At 42.4% G+C, this 17,189-nt stretch overlaps 1 protein-coding gene across 1 annotated transcript in view; it reads left to right on the forward strand.

The window, feature by feature from the left end:
• COL4A5 (collagen type IV alpha 5 chain) overlaps positions 1-17,189 on the forward strand; it is a 139,417-nt gene that overhangs the window by 52,396 nt on the left and 69,832 nt on the right. Inside the window, exons 5-19 of the mRNA XM_075008082.1 lie at positions 361-405; positions 513-575; positions 1,609-1,662; positions 2,378-2,404; positions 4,560-4,640; positions 5,745-5,807; positions 6,671-6,706; positions 6,795-6,836; positions 6,986-7,078; positions 11,475-11,528; positions 11,621-11,677; positions 14,021-14,065; positions 14,166-14,219; positions 14,450-14,491; positions 16,419-16,542. Coding sequence (XP_074864183.1) covers positions 361-405; positions 513-575; positions 1,609-1,662; positions 2,378-2,404; positions 4,560-4,640; positions 5,745-5,807; positions 6,671-6,706; positions 6,795-6,836; positions 6,986-7,078; positions 11,475-11,528; positions 11,621-11,677; positions 14,021-14,065; positions 14,166-14,219; positions 14,450-14,491; positions 16,419-16,542 — 880 coding nt within the window. The remainder of the gene's footprint in view (positions 1-360; positions 406-512; positions 576-1,608; positions 1,663-2,377; positions 2,405-4,559; positions 4,641-5,744; positions 5,808-6,670; positions 6,707-6,794; positions 6,837-6,985; positions 7,079-11,474; positions 11,529-11,620; positions 11,678-14,020; positions 14,066-14,165; positions 14,220-14,449; positions 14,492-16,418; positions 16,543-17,189) is intronic.

The following is a 17,189-nucleotide window of genomic DNA, read 5'->3' on the forward strand; positions in this document are numbered from 1 at the left end:
TTTGGCTTCAGTGGAGATGCATCAATTTTCAGCTTCAAAGGACTTAGTCCTGAGTGTGCATAGTGTATATACACATTAAAATGTCTACAATTGCTGTCGTTTCCCTTGTGTTTTGTTTTGTATTTCTTTTCTGAAACAAATTTAATAGAACATTAACTCCACACTCTGAATTTCCCCCAGGATGATATAAAGTATGGTACATACATGTGGCTATTTTAACATAGGAATGATTCTGATTTTTTTCATTGTGTTTTGCGTACAGAATATTAATAGGCTACAAATAACAGGAATTCTTTTTGCGAAAAAAAAGTTCCCTTTGCATCATGCCACTAATAAATAAATATGGTTGTTTCCCCTCAGGGACCTCCAGGTCTTCCAGGGTTTCCAGGAACACCAGGACTTCCTGTAAGTGGGATTTGACTTTACAGTTAGGAAATTATCACTTTCTTTTTCTTTTTTTTTTGCCCAGATTAGTCTTAGCTAATTGTGCTGTCCTTCCTTCCATGTTCAAGGGCTTGCCAGGGCAGGATGGGCCACCAGGACTTCAAGGTATCCCCGGATGCAATGGAACAAAGGTGGGACATGGCGCCCTTGGTAATTCCTGATGTCATGATGGTACCATAATAAAGAAATAGAGCTTGTCTTTGTGGCTAGTGCAGCGAACAGGAAGAGCTGACTGTTCTTGGTAATGTTGCTCTTACTGGGCTTCAGATGGGTCCATATCATGCCCTTTCATATCTTCTGAAATGAGAGGCTCACAGCCTAGCTTACAGGATCAGGGGCTAGGAAATAGTCAAGATTTACTCATGACTCTGATGCTTTGCAGCATTGGGTAATAAAACAGCCCCCTGTCTGTGTAAAATTGCAGATAACAGTTGACCGGCACGTTGGGTGATTTGTCCCGAGTCCTGCTGTCTGATGCATGCATGTGGACACTTGCACCCTATGGAGCTCTTTTAAGTCAGCGGCTGAGACCCCAGTGAAAGGGGGAGGTCTCAGGGCCCAGCCTTCAGCCCGCACAGTAACATCTACACTGCTGCTGTTAGTCCTGTAGCCTGATCCCTGCCAGCCTGAGTCAGCTGAACCAAGCTCTGAAACATCTTGGCCACAGAAATGTTTTGTTTTGTTTTGCAGTGTAGACCCATCCTAAGTTTGGTACAGTGCTCTGAAGGTGATAAGTTGCAAATATTCTTCTTGTTTATTGGGAGATAGTAACTAACGACCTTGGAACCACTGGCTTGTAATATCATTGTGATAAGGATAGATCATAAAGTGAAATCATCTATGTAGTGAGTTAATTTATCCCTGGTATGTCTTTGAAGGTTCATGTTCACAGTGAGATAATTGTCTGGGGGCAGGTGACTCTTTCTATAGCATTGCCTGCTATAGTGTATTTTCAGAAAAACAGACATCATGAACATGGTACTATCTGAGCCCATTGGGTGCTTTTTCATTTGTTTGACTCATACCTGAGATTGTCGCTTTGTGATCTGTTTAAACCATAACCTACTGAGATGCACCTTTCTCCATTCCAGGTTCATGAATGTTAATCTTTCTAGTGTCATCACGTGTTTTGTTACTGGCTAAGCCTCTTCTTTCTGCCTTTAGGGAGAACGTGGATTCCCAGGCAATCCAGGTTTTCCAGGTATACAAGGTCCTCCAGTAAGTAAGAGATGTTTTCATAATCCTGTAACTCACAGAAAACTCTGTTTCAAATTTCTAGGCAAAATCATTGCCCAAATAAATATAGTAAATTTTCACAAGAAAATTATTAGTGAAATACCACTTGGGTGTGCTTTAAAACATCCAGCTTTTCCACTGTAAGCTATTTGATCTCTTCTTTGCTTGAATATTATATTCTCTTGCTGTTGTGCTGCCACGTGTAGAGAAAACGTGTGGAGCAGGGAAGAGAGAGATCCTAAGTGATATCCCCAGGCATGTCCTGAGAATGACAGTGTCTATTTGTAGATCAGAAAAAAATACTATGCAGGTTTTTCCTCTGTAAAAAGCAGTGTGTGCTAAGAAGTGGTAGAAGAGAAGCCATGAGAATGTAATATAGAGAATAACCAGAGTATATTAAAAACAAACCCGATGTAAATGTGAATTTGCTGTTCTTAATTTAGCTAGTGCTCAGTGTTTGCTCAAAGCGTTCCTGAAGAACTTTTGTCTTGAGCAGCAGTGAAGCAGCAGAGGCTTGAAATGTTTGGGTCTTTTTGTTTTGTGTCCTTTGTCCCTTTTTGTCACCTGGCCTCACGTAGTGACATCTACTTGGTGTTTTGCAAATGATATGTCAATAATACATTCATACCTTCTGTTTTTGTTGCTGAGAGTATGCTATTTTCTCACCCTTTCTTATTTTTATGTCTTTTAAACAAAGGGACCTCCTGGCCTACCAGGTACGAAGGTAAGCGGTTTGTAGTTTTGCAACTAACTGTGAAGCAAGTATGGATGGTTAGCGTGCATCTGATCAAAGTAACTTGTTTGCCTGTAAGGAAGGCCTTGCATATGCCACAGCAAGCTGCTCCTAAATTCTGCACCAGGCCTGTGGTTTCTGAACCACTCCAATTAACAACTCTGCAGCATTTGTATTCAATTGAAAAGAAAACAAATTCAGGCCTTCACTGAATTCAGTGTGTGTGCGTGAATAATACAATATATACAGCAGCTACTCAGTGGCTATATCTACGCTTGCCCTTACCTTCAAAGGGGGCATGATAATCAGGCTGATGGGAGATTACTAATGAAGTGCTGCAGTGAATATGCAGCACTTCATTAGTCTAATTCTCCCTCCCGGCAACTTTGATGTGTCAAAATTCCAAGTGCCAGCATGCCATGTAGCCATGGATACTTCAAAGTGCCTGCACTACTTTGAAGTGCCTTTACTCCCCAAAATCACTAGTATGAGTTTTACAATTGTTTTGATCTGCCAACTATTTTGACCACTTCATTAGTGGCCTCGCATATGGCAAGGAGCTTGCTGGTGGTACTAGTAAAGTAACTTTAGAATCACTTGATCCTACCCATTCCACAAAGAACAATGGAAATGGTGATCATCACAGTTGACATGAATGGTTACTTGGACAGGTGATAAATCCACAAAACAAAGGTATATACACCCTTCCCCCCACCCCCGGACGTGAAAATTACTTTCATACTGGCCTTGGTATCCGATACTCCTGACAGGCAAAGATCCTTGTTTTGAAGGACATTTTTCTTCCTTTATATTTAACTATAACAAAACCAATTGTGTGTAAGTGGGCTATTAGTGAATGCCCATGGTGTGTTGTGGGGCATTATGGTAACAGAAGGCCTAGAACCACCATAATCTGGCACAATTTTAGCTAGCCCAGACAAGCATTTATCATGGGTCTGGCTGTTTCCTGTGGTCCCATAAAGTTTGCTTACAGCCAGTATTTTGTGCTATTATTTAGTTCTAATTTACCCCTAAACATCTTCTGAGAGCCCAGTAAACCATGGAAGTGTAGGTACAGTACTAGACAACATTGACTTCCTGGGGTTGAACAAATTGTCTCATTTGGCGTCTGTCAGGTCCTGAGAGTGCCGGACTGGAGAGGTTCAGAGTTATATTCTTTTGGGAAATATCTAGATGATGGATAAGAGACGTACCTTTTTCCTCCTAGTTTAAATATAGTCACATTTTATTTATTTTAAGCCTTTTTGTTTGTCTCCTTAAGTTACCTGAGCATATGGACCAAGAGCCTATTGAAATATACTTCTTCTGTTAAAAACTAAATTTTTGCAATGGAAGATTCAAACTGCTGCTGAAAGGACAGCTTGGCACAGTGGGAGGACTTCAGTACTGCTACATTTTTCCCCCAGGCCCACTTCTACTTTCTAGCCAAGTTTATTATTTTTTTTAAAAACCAAATATCTGTAAGTAAACAAATAACAAAGCAGCATAAAGAGCACTGCTTAAAGATGAGTTATATTACATAGTTTTAGGTAATGTGCAACCGCCCACAGGTAGACTCAAATCTAGGACCTCTAGAGCTTAGCACAGAAGCCTTTACACTTTGAGCTAAAAGCCAGCTAGCGCTCTGCTAAGGCTAGAGAGAAGACTCATTCATTCCCTGTGATGGTGGGCTAGATGCCACTACATGGGACAGTGAACCACACCCTCTGTGTGTGGATCATGGTTGCACATCTTAATGCAGTCTCATGAGATGGGGCCCATCCTCTGGGGTATGACTGTGCAACCAATTTTCTGGCAACCAGTTTTTGCTTTCATGTTTATTTTAGTCTCCTAACCTTTTGAAATTCAAGTCAGGTGCTTGTATCCAGCATACAGATAAAAATATGATGTATTTGGATGGTTGGTTCAAGGTGCTGAGCAGCTTGATAATTTATTCTGTAAGTAAACAGGGAACATTTTTAAAAGGGTTGTCTGTTGGAGAATGTAATTAGCTATATTACTGAAATAGCAGTTCTACACATCTCTGGACATTAGTGTATCTCCTCGCTGTCTCTTGAATGTAGATTAAAGTGGAAGAATGCAAAGTGGTATTAAGTTTTTAAATCAGTTGTTGTTGTTCTTTTAGGGTGATCCAGGTGAAATAATTTTGTCATCACTGCCAGGCCAGAAAGGTGAGCCAGGATTTCCAGGACCTCCAGGATTACCAGTAAGTTGTTTGAAGTATTTGTTGATTTGTATGGCTTTTTCATAGGGAACAGTTTACATTGAACTGAATTGTTATTCAATTTGGCAGCATAAAATAAGGGCTAGAACAATACTGAGTGCTGTGAAGCACATATATTTCTATAAAAGGAACAGGGCTAAGATTTAATATGACTTACGTGACTTAAGCCCTTGCACTGTGAGGCTACTTCTACACTAGTGGAGAACTTCAAAATGGCCGTGCTAATGGCCAAATCGGAGAATACTAATGAGGTGCTGAAATGAATATTCAGCACTTCATTAGCATGCTGCTGGCCATGGTACTTCGAAAGTGCTGCGTTTTGTTCACACGGCTCATCTACACGGGGGTCCTTTTCGGAAGGATCCTGTAAACATCGAAATCCCCTTATTCCTGTCAGCTTATTGCCCCTTATTCCTATCCTATTCGGTGTTTGCAGGGTCCTTTCAAAAAGGACCCCATGTAGACGAACCGCGTGTGAAGGAAACGCGGCAGTTTTGAAGTGCCATGGCTGGCCTCATGCTAATGAGGCACTGAAAATTCATTTCAGCACCTCATTAGTATTCTCCGATTTGGCAATTAGCATGGCCGTTTCGAAGTTTTCCCTAGTATAGACATTGCCTGAGTGGAGCATATAGTTTTTGGGATATGAGGTTCCACATGAGTGAAGCAGCCAGCAGGAGGCCAATGAGGGCTCATAGGAATAAGGGGATTTCAATGTTCACGGGGTCCTTTTGAAAAGGAACCTGGTGTAGATGAGCTGCGTGGGAGTGAACTGCAGCACTTCTGATGTGCTGCAGTTGCCGACATGCTCATGAGGCACTGAATATGCATTTCAGCACCTCATTAATATTCTTTGATTTGGCCATTAGCATGGTCATTTTGAAGTTTTTGCTAAGTGTAGACACGGCCTTTGAGGCTTTTCCTTAGACGTGGACTGTGCATGGGCAGGGTTGAGGTTAATTCCTTAGAGTTGACATGAAAGGGACAGGAATGCTTCTCTTCCTGGCCATAACCTTCCCAAGCTGATGCCATCTGGAGCTTTTCATTGCTGGGTATCTCTGACTCCTTCCTTCCCTTTCCCAACAGGGTCCACCTGGTCCCTTCGGTCCGCAAGGTCCTATTGGTCCCCCTGGGCCACCAGGTTTAACGGTAACATTCCTTAGCTGGTTGCATAGAATTATTTGTGTTGTATCCTTAGGAGCAAATTTAGCTTCTCAGCCACATGGAGATAGAATTTGCCCAGGCCTCCAGGTGGAGGCAGTGCTGTTGAGGAGTGGCGATTGAAATAGCAGAACCATAGCAATTGCCACAGCTGCTCACGGGCACTAGAACTTAGGTACCTTGTGGCTTGAAGTAATAGCAGTAACTGCAGCACTGCTTTCATCACACACAGAGCTTAGTTTTAGTCAATGATTGTAAAAATCGCAGCTTTTTTCAGTTCCCCTGCTGTTGCTGCTCCCACTAGATTTGCGGTGGCTTAAAGACTTGCCAGATCTACCACCTATATTTTCAGTCTGCCTCCAACTCCCATTGTACTCTACAGAAGAGGGAGCCCCTATGCTGTCTCCTCTATTCTGCTGGCATGCTATGCAGTGGGATGATATTTCCTCTATCCCTTTTGAGACCCAGAGGACAGCTGTGTGTTCGGATTTGCACATAGATCAGTGTTGGATTTTGGAATGCACTTGAACCTGCAACTGGGCAGATTACATGAGAAAGTAGTTTGTCACATGTGCTAATTCACTATGTAAAGCTGATGAGTATAAGGACCAACTCCTAGAGGGAGACGCACATTCCTAGTCAATATGGATATAATGTAAATAACTAGTACAAAATACAGGTTGGATCTTTCAGAATTATTATTATTAACAGACTGACATGGCTACATCTCTGTTACTGTAATGATTAGCAGTGACATTTATGAGCATAACTCATCCATGTTTCCAAAGTGCTTTGCAGAAAGTTTTGTAGTAGAATAATCTTCTTTTCTTTTCTTTTCTTTTGTTTTACAGGGACCTCCCGGTCCACAAGGACTGCCAGGACCGAAGGTATTTCCTTGCCTTCACCTCTTTTCTTGTTTTTGCTTTGGCCTTGTTCACCTCTCTTCTAAGTGTTGATCATTTTAACTCTTTGCAGGGTAATATGGGTTTGAACTTCCAAGGACCCAAGGGTGAAAAAGTGAGTAGAGAATTTTTAATGTGTGACTTTCAGAGCAAGTCGAACTTCTTTTTATGGCATACTAACATAGTTCATGTTATCCATGTCTGTAATAGCTGGGGAGTTGGAGTTTTATACATTTTTCCCTTTTTTTTTTTTTTTCTTGTTAGGGTGAACAAGGCCTTCAGGGACCTCCAGGGCCACCAGGACAAATTGGGGAACAGAAAAAACCAAATGATGTAGAGTTTCAGAAAGGAGATCCGGTGAGTGGGGGTAGAGAAAACTGTATCTGTCGAACAAGAGCACGTGTATCCAGCAACTTAGAGCACTAGAGCCTGTACTACTTAGAATGACATCTCCCAATATATATTTTGTGGGGGGACCCTGCTGCTTTTCCCAAGATCCTGAATTGCCATTTGTGTCAGCCAGGCCTATCCATTTTCCCTGTCTCAGAGGACATGGCCCAGACATTCTGCAGAATGAAATAACTGATGACATCTCCACAGGCTCCCTTTATTTTAAAAAATAAACTATATAAGAAACAGTCTTCAAAATGAAATAGCCTAGAAACAATAAAAATAACTAATTTTCCATAGCCAAATTTGAATGGCTAATCAACTCTAAACATCCAGGCAGAGATTTTCCAACCTCTCTTGGGATTCAGATGCCCAATTCCTATTCATTAGACAGCTGTGAGAAGCTCAGCTGCACCTATCATACTATAAAGAAGGAAATACAGCCAAGTTAACCTCCTTGTTATACAAACCTTGATTCTCTTCCTTCTTTTAGTATAAATAAAGTTATTTTCTACTTACTAAATGCTTAAATGTGTATATCTGGCTACACCTGTGTATGTATAACCTTGCTGGCAATAATGCTACTGATTAAGTTCCATTTTCCAGACCGTTATATTAACTTGTACAGAAATTCCCTGTCCTCACCTGCTGAAGAGTCATTGTGAGAGATGCCAGGTCTAAAGACACTAACTTTATCCTGTCCTTTTGAGCCAACAATTTTTTTATAATCCCACTTCACTTACGGGGGCCATCCAGATGAGTCAGGCCAAGGGTCAACAACCAAAATATCAAGAAGATCCATTTTTTCCAATTCAGTAAAAATACTGAATAATTCAAGAGCTGTAAGGCATTTGAATACGAGACAATCTTTAATAAATAACATGAAACCATACTTTTTCTAACCCCGAGTTTAAGAATGGTGCGCAACGATTTGCTATGCAATACATGTTTACTGCAGGATATTCACAAACTTTTTACTTATTCTATTTCCTCACATTAGCCGTGTCTACACGTGCACGCTACTTTGAAGTAGCGGCACTAACTTCGAAATAGCCCCCGTCACAGCTACACGTGTTGGGCGCTATTTCGATGTAAACATTGACGTTAGGTGGCAAGACGTCGAAGCCGCTAACCCCATGAGGGGATGGGAATAGCGCCCTACTTCGACGTTCAACATCGAAGTAGGGAACGTGTAGTCGTTGCGCGTCCCGCAACTTCGAAATAGCGGGGTCCGCCATGGCGGCCATCAGCTGGGGGGTTGAGAGACGCTCTCTCTCCAGCCCCTGCAGGGCTCTATGGTCACCGTGTGCAGCAGCCCTGAGCCCAGGGCTTCTGGCTGCTGCTGCAGCAGCTGGGGATCCATGCTGCAGGCACAGGGTCTGCAACCAGTTGTCGGCTCTGTGGATCTTGTGTTGTTTAGTGCAACTGTGTCTGGGAGGGACCCTTTAAGGGAGTGGCTTGCTGTGGAGTCCGCCCTGTGACTCTGTCAGCAGCTGTGCCTGGCACCCTTATTTCGATGTGTGCTACTTTGGCGTGTAGACGTTCCCTCGCAGCGCCTATTTCGATGTGGTGCTGCGCAACATCGATGTTGAACATCGACGTTGCCAGCCCTGGAGGACGTGTAGACGTTATTCATCGAAATAGCCTATTTCGATGTCGCCACATCAAAATAGGCTACTTCGATGTAGGCTTCACGTGTAGACATAGCCATTGGCTGTGTCTACACGTGCCCCAAACTTCGAAATGGCCATGCAAATGGCCATTTCGAAGTTTACTAATGAAGCGCTGAAATGCATATTCAGCGCTTCATTAGAATGCGGGCGGCAGCCGCGCTTCGAAATTGACGCCTCTTGCCGCCGCGCGTCGCGTCCAGACAGGGCTCCTTTTCGAAAGGAGCTCATGGGAATAAGGGGACTTCGAAGTAGGTGGCGTCCTTTCGAAAAGGAGCCCCGTGTGGACGCACCGCGCGGCGGCAAGGAGTGTCAATTTCGAAGCGCGGCTGCTGCCCGCATGCTAATGAAGCGCTGAATATGCATTTCAGCGCTTCATTAGTAAACTTCGAAATGGCCATTTGCATGGCCATTTCGAAGTTTGGGGCACGTGTAGACACATCCATTGTGTATTATACTACTGTCGTCCTGACTTTCACTCCTGAACCTTCTCTCTCTCACTCACTCTCCGGAGGACACTAGGGGGAAGTTCTCCAATGTTTCAGGATCACATATGGTTTGCTTTTTTTTTTTTTTTGCATATTGTGGTACTATTCAGTTTGCCATTTAGATACAAGTTGTTCATTTTTGGACTTTTAAACATTCAATGCTTATTGAAAGTTATCAAGAGGGGGGTTTTTGTGTGTTTTTTTCACTTTGCAATTTTGGCATTGGGAGCCACAAAGAAGTCCTTAAAGAACCACATTCAGCTCCGGAGCCACAGGTTGCAGACCCCTGAATCAGGCATTACAACCAAGGGCTTGAGGACTTTGCATTTTTTTATTTTATTTGAAGTTCTGTGGTAATGCCAAACACCAGCCTGACCCAAGGTGAGGGATGAGGTATATGTTTTGAGGTAGAAGTGGTCATTCTATTCTAGTGTAGTCTAGTCTATTCCCTAACCAGGACATCTGAGCTTCTGAATAATTTCAGTCAAACACTTGAACTGGTTTTTGTTTCCTCCAGCTGATTTAGGATTCACATCTTAATTCATTCTTTTCCACCTTGTCATCCTGTTCTTGTTTACAAACTGTTCAGCGTGGAAGAACCACTAGTGGCCTGCTCTTAATTGGGATGTGGGAAGGAGTGCCCACCCAGACATTTCCTCCTTTCACTTTGACCAAACCTACTTGTTCTTTGCTTCATAAGAACCTTTGTCTGTATTAGAGTATTCTTCAGCCCTAATCACTAATGCACATCTGCCCCATGGAGTCATCCTGGAAAGTTGGGAGACTCTGTCTCTGATTCAGTAGGCTGCGGTGAGCAGACTTTTTATGTTGGGCCCCACTTTTCATCCCTGCAATTAGCAGGGCCCCATAAACTGGCTCATATAATCCAAACTGATGGAAATTTTGGTTATGTTCATATGGAAAAAAAATACTTATTTTCTTACACATACCAAGAAAAGTTATGTAGAATGTGAAAACTTTACTAATCGGTATAGAAATGTGAATACACATCCATGAAAACGTAACCTATTTCAACATTTTTAAGGAGATGGATGAGCATGAGACCCATCAGCTGATCCTGCTGTGCCCCTCTTAAAAAATGTCATGACACCCTGAGGGGGTCCGCCCCCCACTTTGTGCACTCCTGCACTAGGCCCAGAGTAGCACATGAAGAAGCAGAGAGCTGGTCATACCTTTAATTCTGAACAGTGTAAGGGAAATTGTGGCTCCCCAGAGATCAGTGGCAATGTGTCCGTTGACTTGAGAATTTCACATTTGAGTTTAATTTACACTCCCACACTATTGCATCTGATGTTTCTGACAGTCTAAAAATGCCAAGAGGTGGCTATAAATATGCAAAAGGAGAAGTTTGGCTGTATGTTCCTTAAAAAGCATCAATACCAACGAACAGTCTCCTAGCAAACTGCATTCACCCTCATGCTGTCAGTAGTAAAGTAAACATTTAGACATTTGGTAAAAGGAGTGTTCTTGGCAAATGAACTCTTTTATAGAAGATCATCGTCATAATGCAGTTTTTATTCTTTCTGTAAAGGAACTGCCCCAACTTTAGCAATGGCCTGGGGCCATCACACCTGAAGTTATGACATCAGTTAATTGCACGAGCTATGCAGGGGCTGCACATGTACATGCATGGGATTCCTGCAGGAAAAAAGCAAATACTGCATGAAGTGCTTTGGAGGATGCAACAGCTGATACTCTTCCCTCTAAATTAGTAAGGAACAAGTTATTCAGCAAGTGCCACTGGAAGTGCAGCTATAGAAAACAGGCGTCCTACTGTTCCAATGAAAATCCAACAAAGGTGTAATTTCCAAGGGTAATCCTGGTGTGTTTGCAACTTCAGTAATTACTCTCTGCCCCTTAACCATTCTCCTCTAATTTCAACTAGCTTGGTTAATTTTTACTTCTTGCCCTAAACAGTTGTGCAAAACAGATTTGAACTGCTAGCTAACTACTGTGCTATATGCAAGAGGTTGTTGTATCTCAGTGCTCATTGAAATAAATAGACTGATCCATTAATAAAACTTGTAACAGTACTTTGAGGTCCACCTGGATGAAAGACGCTTGAGCTCATGGCACATGAGGAAGTTCAAATGACAGAAAAATCCTGTTTAAAATAGTTGACCCAATGTTGGGTGATGAGGCTCTAACCCTTTTTTTTTCTCTCTTTTCCTTTACACATGTAAGGGCATTCCAGGAGATCGAGGTCCACCAGGACTCCCTGGGCCACCAGGTCCTCCAGTGAGTAATTCCCACAAAAGCATTTTTGTCTTAGAATCTTTATTTTGCTCTGTTCTCATGAGCTGAGTCTGAGACAATGTTTTTGTCTTCAGGGTCCTCCAGGTGGCAGGAAAGGTGAAAAAGGTGAGCAAGGAGACCCAGGCAAAAGAGTAAGTAACTTCCTTGAACCAAAGATTTGTTTTTCCAAATACTTTTAGCTGTCAGAAGCAAGTAAATATTGAATTCAGGCTGGGCCATCAGACTCTCTTGATAAGAGATTTTCTTTCCTCCAGTTGTCTGAGAAGATACTACAGATGGCATAAGCAATTCAGTACAGTTGAGTGATCTTTTCTGTGAACCCTAGTGGAATTACCCTTCACATAGATCTCAATCCTCCTGAAGCAGAAAAAAAAAAGGGGGTAGGACCTCTGTCATAAGCATCGGAGATAAACCGTTTATAGATATGTGTGGAGAATTTATTTAAAGCTGTTGAAGTTTAAGACTTTCCTTTCAGAGAGGGTCTCCCTTCAGTTAGTCTCCCAGAATTCCAGTAGTCATGCTATTGATATAATTTTAAGCTGGTGCTGGAAAAGCCATTCTAAATGGTGTTACTTCTGATGAAAGCAAGTGGAACAGTGACCTTTGAAAGCAACGTTAAAAGCTAGCTCCTATCTTCTATCTCTGGAGGAGTTCTTGCTTTGTATATGCAGCCTGGTGAGGGAAAAACAAGGGTAAGTGCATACCCTTGCAGGGTTTGCAGTAGGTTACATCATTCAGGGATTCAGAGCCAACTACACTTCTTTGAATTTGCTTTGACTTGGGTTTCACAGGCCAGTGGGATGAAGTAAGTTTATCAGGATCTTGTTGATGAACTGAAGAGTTGAAGTAAAGACAAGCAACCAGCAGTTCATAAATTCTTTTTTTGGAAATTAGTTACTTTGTGTGATTTCTGGGCTCACAACTTCAATTGATACCCCACTGAAAATCAGGCGGGTAGGTTCCACAGAGATTAACCAGGTGAAATAAAATGGTTTCATGATGTTTCCCCATTACCGAGCCTCTAGTTTAAAAAAAAAAAAAATGAAAAAAGTTAATTTACAAATCAAACATTCTAGAATCCTGGGCTTTGCTTTCTGTTATCAAATGATTCAGAGAAAGCATTGTGGACTTTCGGATATGGGACACAGAGTGAGGAAAAAGAGGCAAAAATCCCATCATATTTTCATGGTTTCCTAAACTGCTTCATTGTGAGATTTTAATTGGGGGTTTTAATCAGATTAGATCAGAAAGAGAATAAATGTCTGAGTTTTTTTCTTTCACCCTAAATTTGTTTACCCCACAGTACATTGTTTCCTCTGATCTGGGGGATTTACATGTACTGCAGCATCAAAATGCAGTTCTCTCTCAGGTGTGACTCTACAGTACCATGTATAGTTTCATCTTGATTTCATGTGTCTCAGTTTCTGTATCAAATACATTTTTTTACAAGTACTGAGACGGTTTAGTAACTTCCAGTCTGAAACTCAGCTTGGGATCTCACAGGAGTAGTTTCTAGATTGAGCATCATTGTTAGTAATAAAGATTGTACTAGCTAACCCATGTCCTAGTTACACCTGTTTGGCCTTGTTGTCTGCTGTGGGGTTGTTCAGGTATGACTAAGGGTGAATTTTGGCTTTGTGACAAAACGTAATCAACAATACTGTTGATGACTGACGTGGAATAAAATCGAGTCACTGTCCCTCGTACGTAGCAGTATTGCCATACTAACAATAAAAATAGTGCATTGTCCTGACAATAATCAGATATCTGCTGCCTATGTGTATTTACTGTCATTTACATATGAAGGTACTTTTAAAAAAAAAAAAGTAATTTTTCCAAGTGGAGTAACAATTTAAGCCTTAAATCTATATCAAGAAAAACGTGTGTTCTTAATATTATAAGGAAAGCAGTTAGAGTTCAAACATAAACACTTTATGATCTCTAATGTAACCGATTCTATTATTTCTTTCTTTTTTTAAATGGTGGGTTGGGATGTTTCATAATTAGGGCCAAGTTTTCTAACAAAGACATCCATACTTGTAAAAACAAAGGAAAGCATTCAGAATGGAAGAATTTTATTAACTTTTAGGTCATAGAATCATATGATCATAGGGATGGAAGGGACCTCAGGAGGTCATCTAGTCCAGCCCCCTGCTTCAAGCAGGGTCAACCCTCACAGAATCATCCCAGCCAGGATGTTGTCAAGCCATCAAATGTTAAGGTCATTTTTAGCATTCTGATAATACATTAAGACTTGTATTTGACAAAAACTTGATATTCTGTTTTTCCATGTTATCCTCATTTTAATTAACATCAGATGATTACACCTCTCAACTGAGTTAGCATAGAGGTTGCATTCTAGAGGGAACTTGCTTCATTTATCTACTACGTGGGAAATAAACCATACAATTCCTGGCAATAGCTCTTTGCTATTAAAACTTTTTTATTTTTCAATGCACGTTTGTGTTTTGAAGGGAAAACCTGGCAAAGATGGAGATCCTGGCCTGCCCGGCAGGGATGTGAGTATTTTATATGTTTCTCACCCAAGCTGATTCATTATAATACACTTGAGAAACTTGCAGCAAACATTTTGAGGATATTTTTTTCTTTTCTTTGAAGGGTTTCCCTGGAGAGCCTGGTTTAAATGGCATTCTAGGAAAAGATGGAGAAAAGGTGAGCACGGGTTATTTGTCTTTACTGGTAGAATGGAGTTAAAGTCTACCTGTCACAGTAGCTCTGACACCAAGGCCCAGCTTCTACTAAACAGAAATTGCCTTGCCTCATCTGTTAGCTTGCAAGAGAATCTTTGCAGCTGCTGGTTTATGTTCTCTGACACTCTTTTGAAAACTCATCTTTTAGCTCTCACAGTCACATCCAATACCCTGTTAATATTTCATTGGCAGGGTGTGAAAGGTGACCGTGGTCCTCCTGGTCCTCCTGGATTAGTAAGTTGCTTTTACTTTCTTCTCCTTTTCTTCCATTTGGTTGGCAGTGCACCATTTAGACTCCTCACTTGTCCCAGGCGTTCGAACAGGAATGGGCAATAATTTTTGATGGAGGTGGGGAAGCTGCACCAGGATTTTGTAAGTGGTCATGGGTTACACTTTTCTGAGGAAGGAGTGTGGGGCCTGGGATGGAGGTTGGATGGAGAAGGGAGCTTGAGGTAGGGAAATGGGGTGCAAGAGTTGGTGTGGAGTCTGAGAGGGAGTTTGGATGAAGGAGGGGGTTGTGACCTGGGGCAGGGTATTGGGGTGCCAGATTCTGGACAGGGATATGGGTGCAAGAGAGGATTCTGGCCCAGGGAAGGGAGGTAGGAGCAGGTGCAGGGTCTGAGAGGGAATCATAAGCTGGGGCATCAGGGAGGAGAGGGGTGAGAGTTTGGGTGGTGACCTGGGGCAGAGAACTGGGGTGCAGGGTCTGGGAGGGGGTGTGAATGCAGCTGAGGATTCTGGCCTCAGGGAAGGGTGCAGGGTCTGTGAGGGAGTTGGAGTGCAGTGCCAAAAGCAGGCTGTGACTGGGAGTACTGCTGGCCAGTAACAATCTCAGGCAGGCTTTATTTTCTGCCAGCAGTCCCAGCCCACCTGGCTGTTCCATGTGGCATTCTGCGCTGGAGAGGGGGAGGACTGCACAAGCTGCCCCCACCCCCAACAAAATCTCTCTTCTCCTTTTGGCCAGTTCCATGAAACTGAGACATTTTGCTGGGGATGGGGCAACATCTGAAGAGTTAAACCCCTTCCACCTGTGACAGCCATAGGGGCTGTCCATATGCAAAATTAAAGGTTTGGCAGGCCAGATTCAGCCTGCAGAGTGGATCTTGCCCGCTGCTGCATTAGAGTCCCCAGTTGATGCTAGTTCCTAGAAGAACCAGTAGGTAGCACTAGGTGCTAGTCATCACAGCACACTGCTACCTTACTCTGGGATTTGTGATCTTGGGGTCCAGGGTCCTTCAGTTATAAACATAAGGCCAGATTCTGGTCTCCCTAATATACCAGAGAAAATCAGAGGCAACTCTACTGAAGTCAGTGGAATAAAACCAGCAAAAGTTAAGATCATGATCAGTAGAGCTGGTCCAGATTTTTCAGTCAAAATATTTTTCTGATGGAAATGGGTTTTTTTGTTTTTGTTTTTTAACAATAAAATTTGAATTGTTTCCCACCCTCCTCTAATCATTCCCCACAGTGAGCAGCATCAAGGAAATATAATATTCCCATTATTCATATAATCCTGTAAATCATAGTGGGCCTGCCACTGAGAGATTGAAATGATGTCTTCAGTCATTCTCACATAAGTTCGGATTCAGCCTGACTTCAGAAGAATAATAACATATTCTACCAAGAGTCCTCCTGGAACAAATAGGGTCAAATTCTGCCCTGATGCAGATCCAGACTATCTCCATTGACATGTGTGGCATTACTGTGGATATGCACCATAATTGAAATTGTAGTTGAATACATGATGTTGGATGAAAATAAAAGATTTTAAAATGCCTGGGGTGAAGATTCTGGCATTTGAAAGGGTGGGTATTTTAGGTTTTCTTCTCACTCTTTTAGGGATGGGGCTGTGCCCTGTGGATTGGCTGTGGAAACCCTTCTTTCTCTCCCTCTGATACCATTTGACTCACTTCACAGAAATGGAATGTGCACTAGTGTTTTTTAGCATGCTACATGGGAATGCGGTACAGCTCAGTATGAGAATGTGCTCTGCTGGAACTGGGGACTTGTTTTTTTTTTTTAAGCAGTTTTATTCTGTACCCCAGTGGGATTAGGAGGATCATGTCATTGGTTTGAAAGGTCTTAAGATGGTTCTCATGACTTTGCCTCATGCCTTTCATTACCTTTTTAGTGACTTTTTCTTGCCTTGTTGATATAACAGATCATAGGAAATGGTGCAGCAGTGGGACCAAAAGGGAGCAAAGGACTTCCAGGATTTCCAGGAGCCAAAGGCGATCGTGGATATCCTGGCTTGCCAGGGTCTCCTGGCTTGCCAGGGCCTCCAGGTAAAAGTTGAGGCAAATTACCTGTGTATTTGGGAGAGTTAGTTATCTTCATAGCCTTTTGGTATATCTACACTATGGGGAAGATCGACCCAGTCAGGGTTGATCTTCTGGAGTTTGATTTTGCGCACCTGGTAGAGACACATGAAATTGAACTATCTGGAGACAGCAGTTGACCCCTGTACTCCTCAATATTGTGAGGAGTAAGGGAGGTCAGTGGCAGAGTTTCTTCCATTGACCTGCCCCGTGTAGATGGCCAGTTAAATCGATTGCAGGTAAATTGATTCTAACTACACAATTGCTGTAGCTAAAATTGTGCATTGGCAATCAACTTACCTACCTAGGGTAGACCAAGCCTTAGTTCACTGCCTAGTTGGATGGTGGCAGTGTGGCAACTCAATTTGTACCCTTGTTGACAGAAGGACTGAATGATGAGAGAAGGCAGAACTACCTCTGAGCCCGGGAGATGCTTCTCCAGCTGAGGGCTGAGGCATGAGAACTCTTGAATATGAATGGTCCCTGCTTTCAATCTTCTGTGACCAATAAAGGATGCTAGTCTTCAGGCCTGGCAATCAACCACCAGTTAAGAGTGCTGGAGTAGTAACTTAAGCATAGTTTAGCCCTTCATTGATTGTATGTAATATATATTA

Source organism: Carettochelys insculpta, chromosome 13 (assembly GCF_033958435.1).
Source record: "Carettochelys insculpta isolate YL-2023 chromosome 13, ASM3395843v1, whole genome shotgun sequence".
Taxonomy (NCBI): domain Eukaryota; kingdom Metazoa; phylum Chordata; order Testudines; family Carettochelyidae; genus Carettochelys; species Carettochelys insculpta.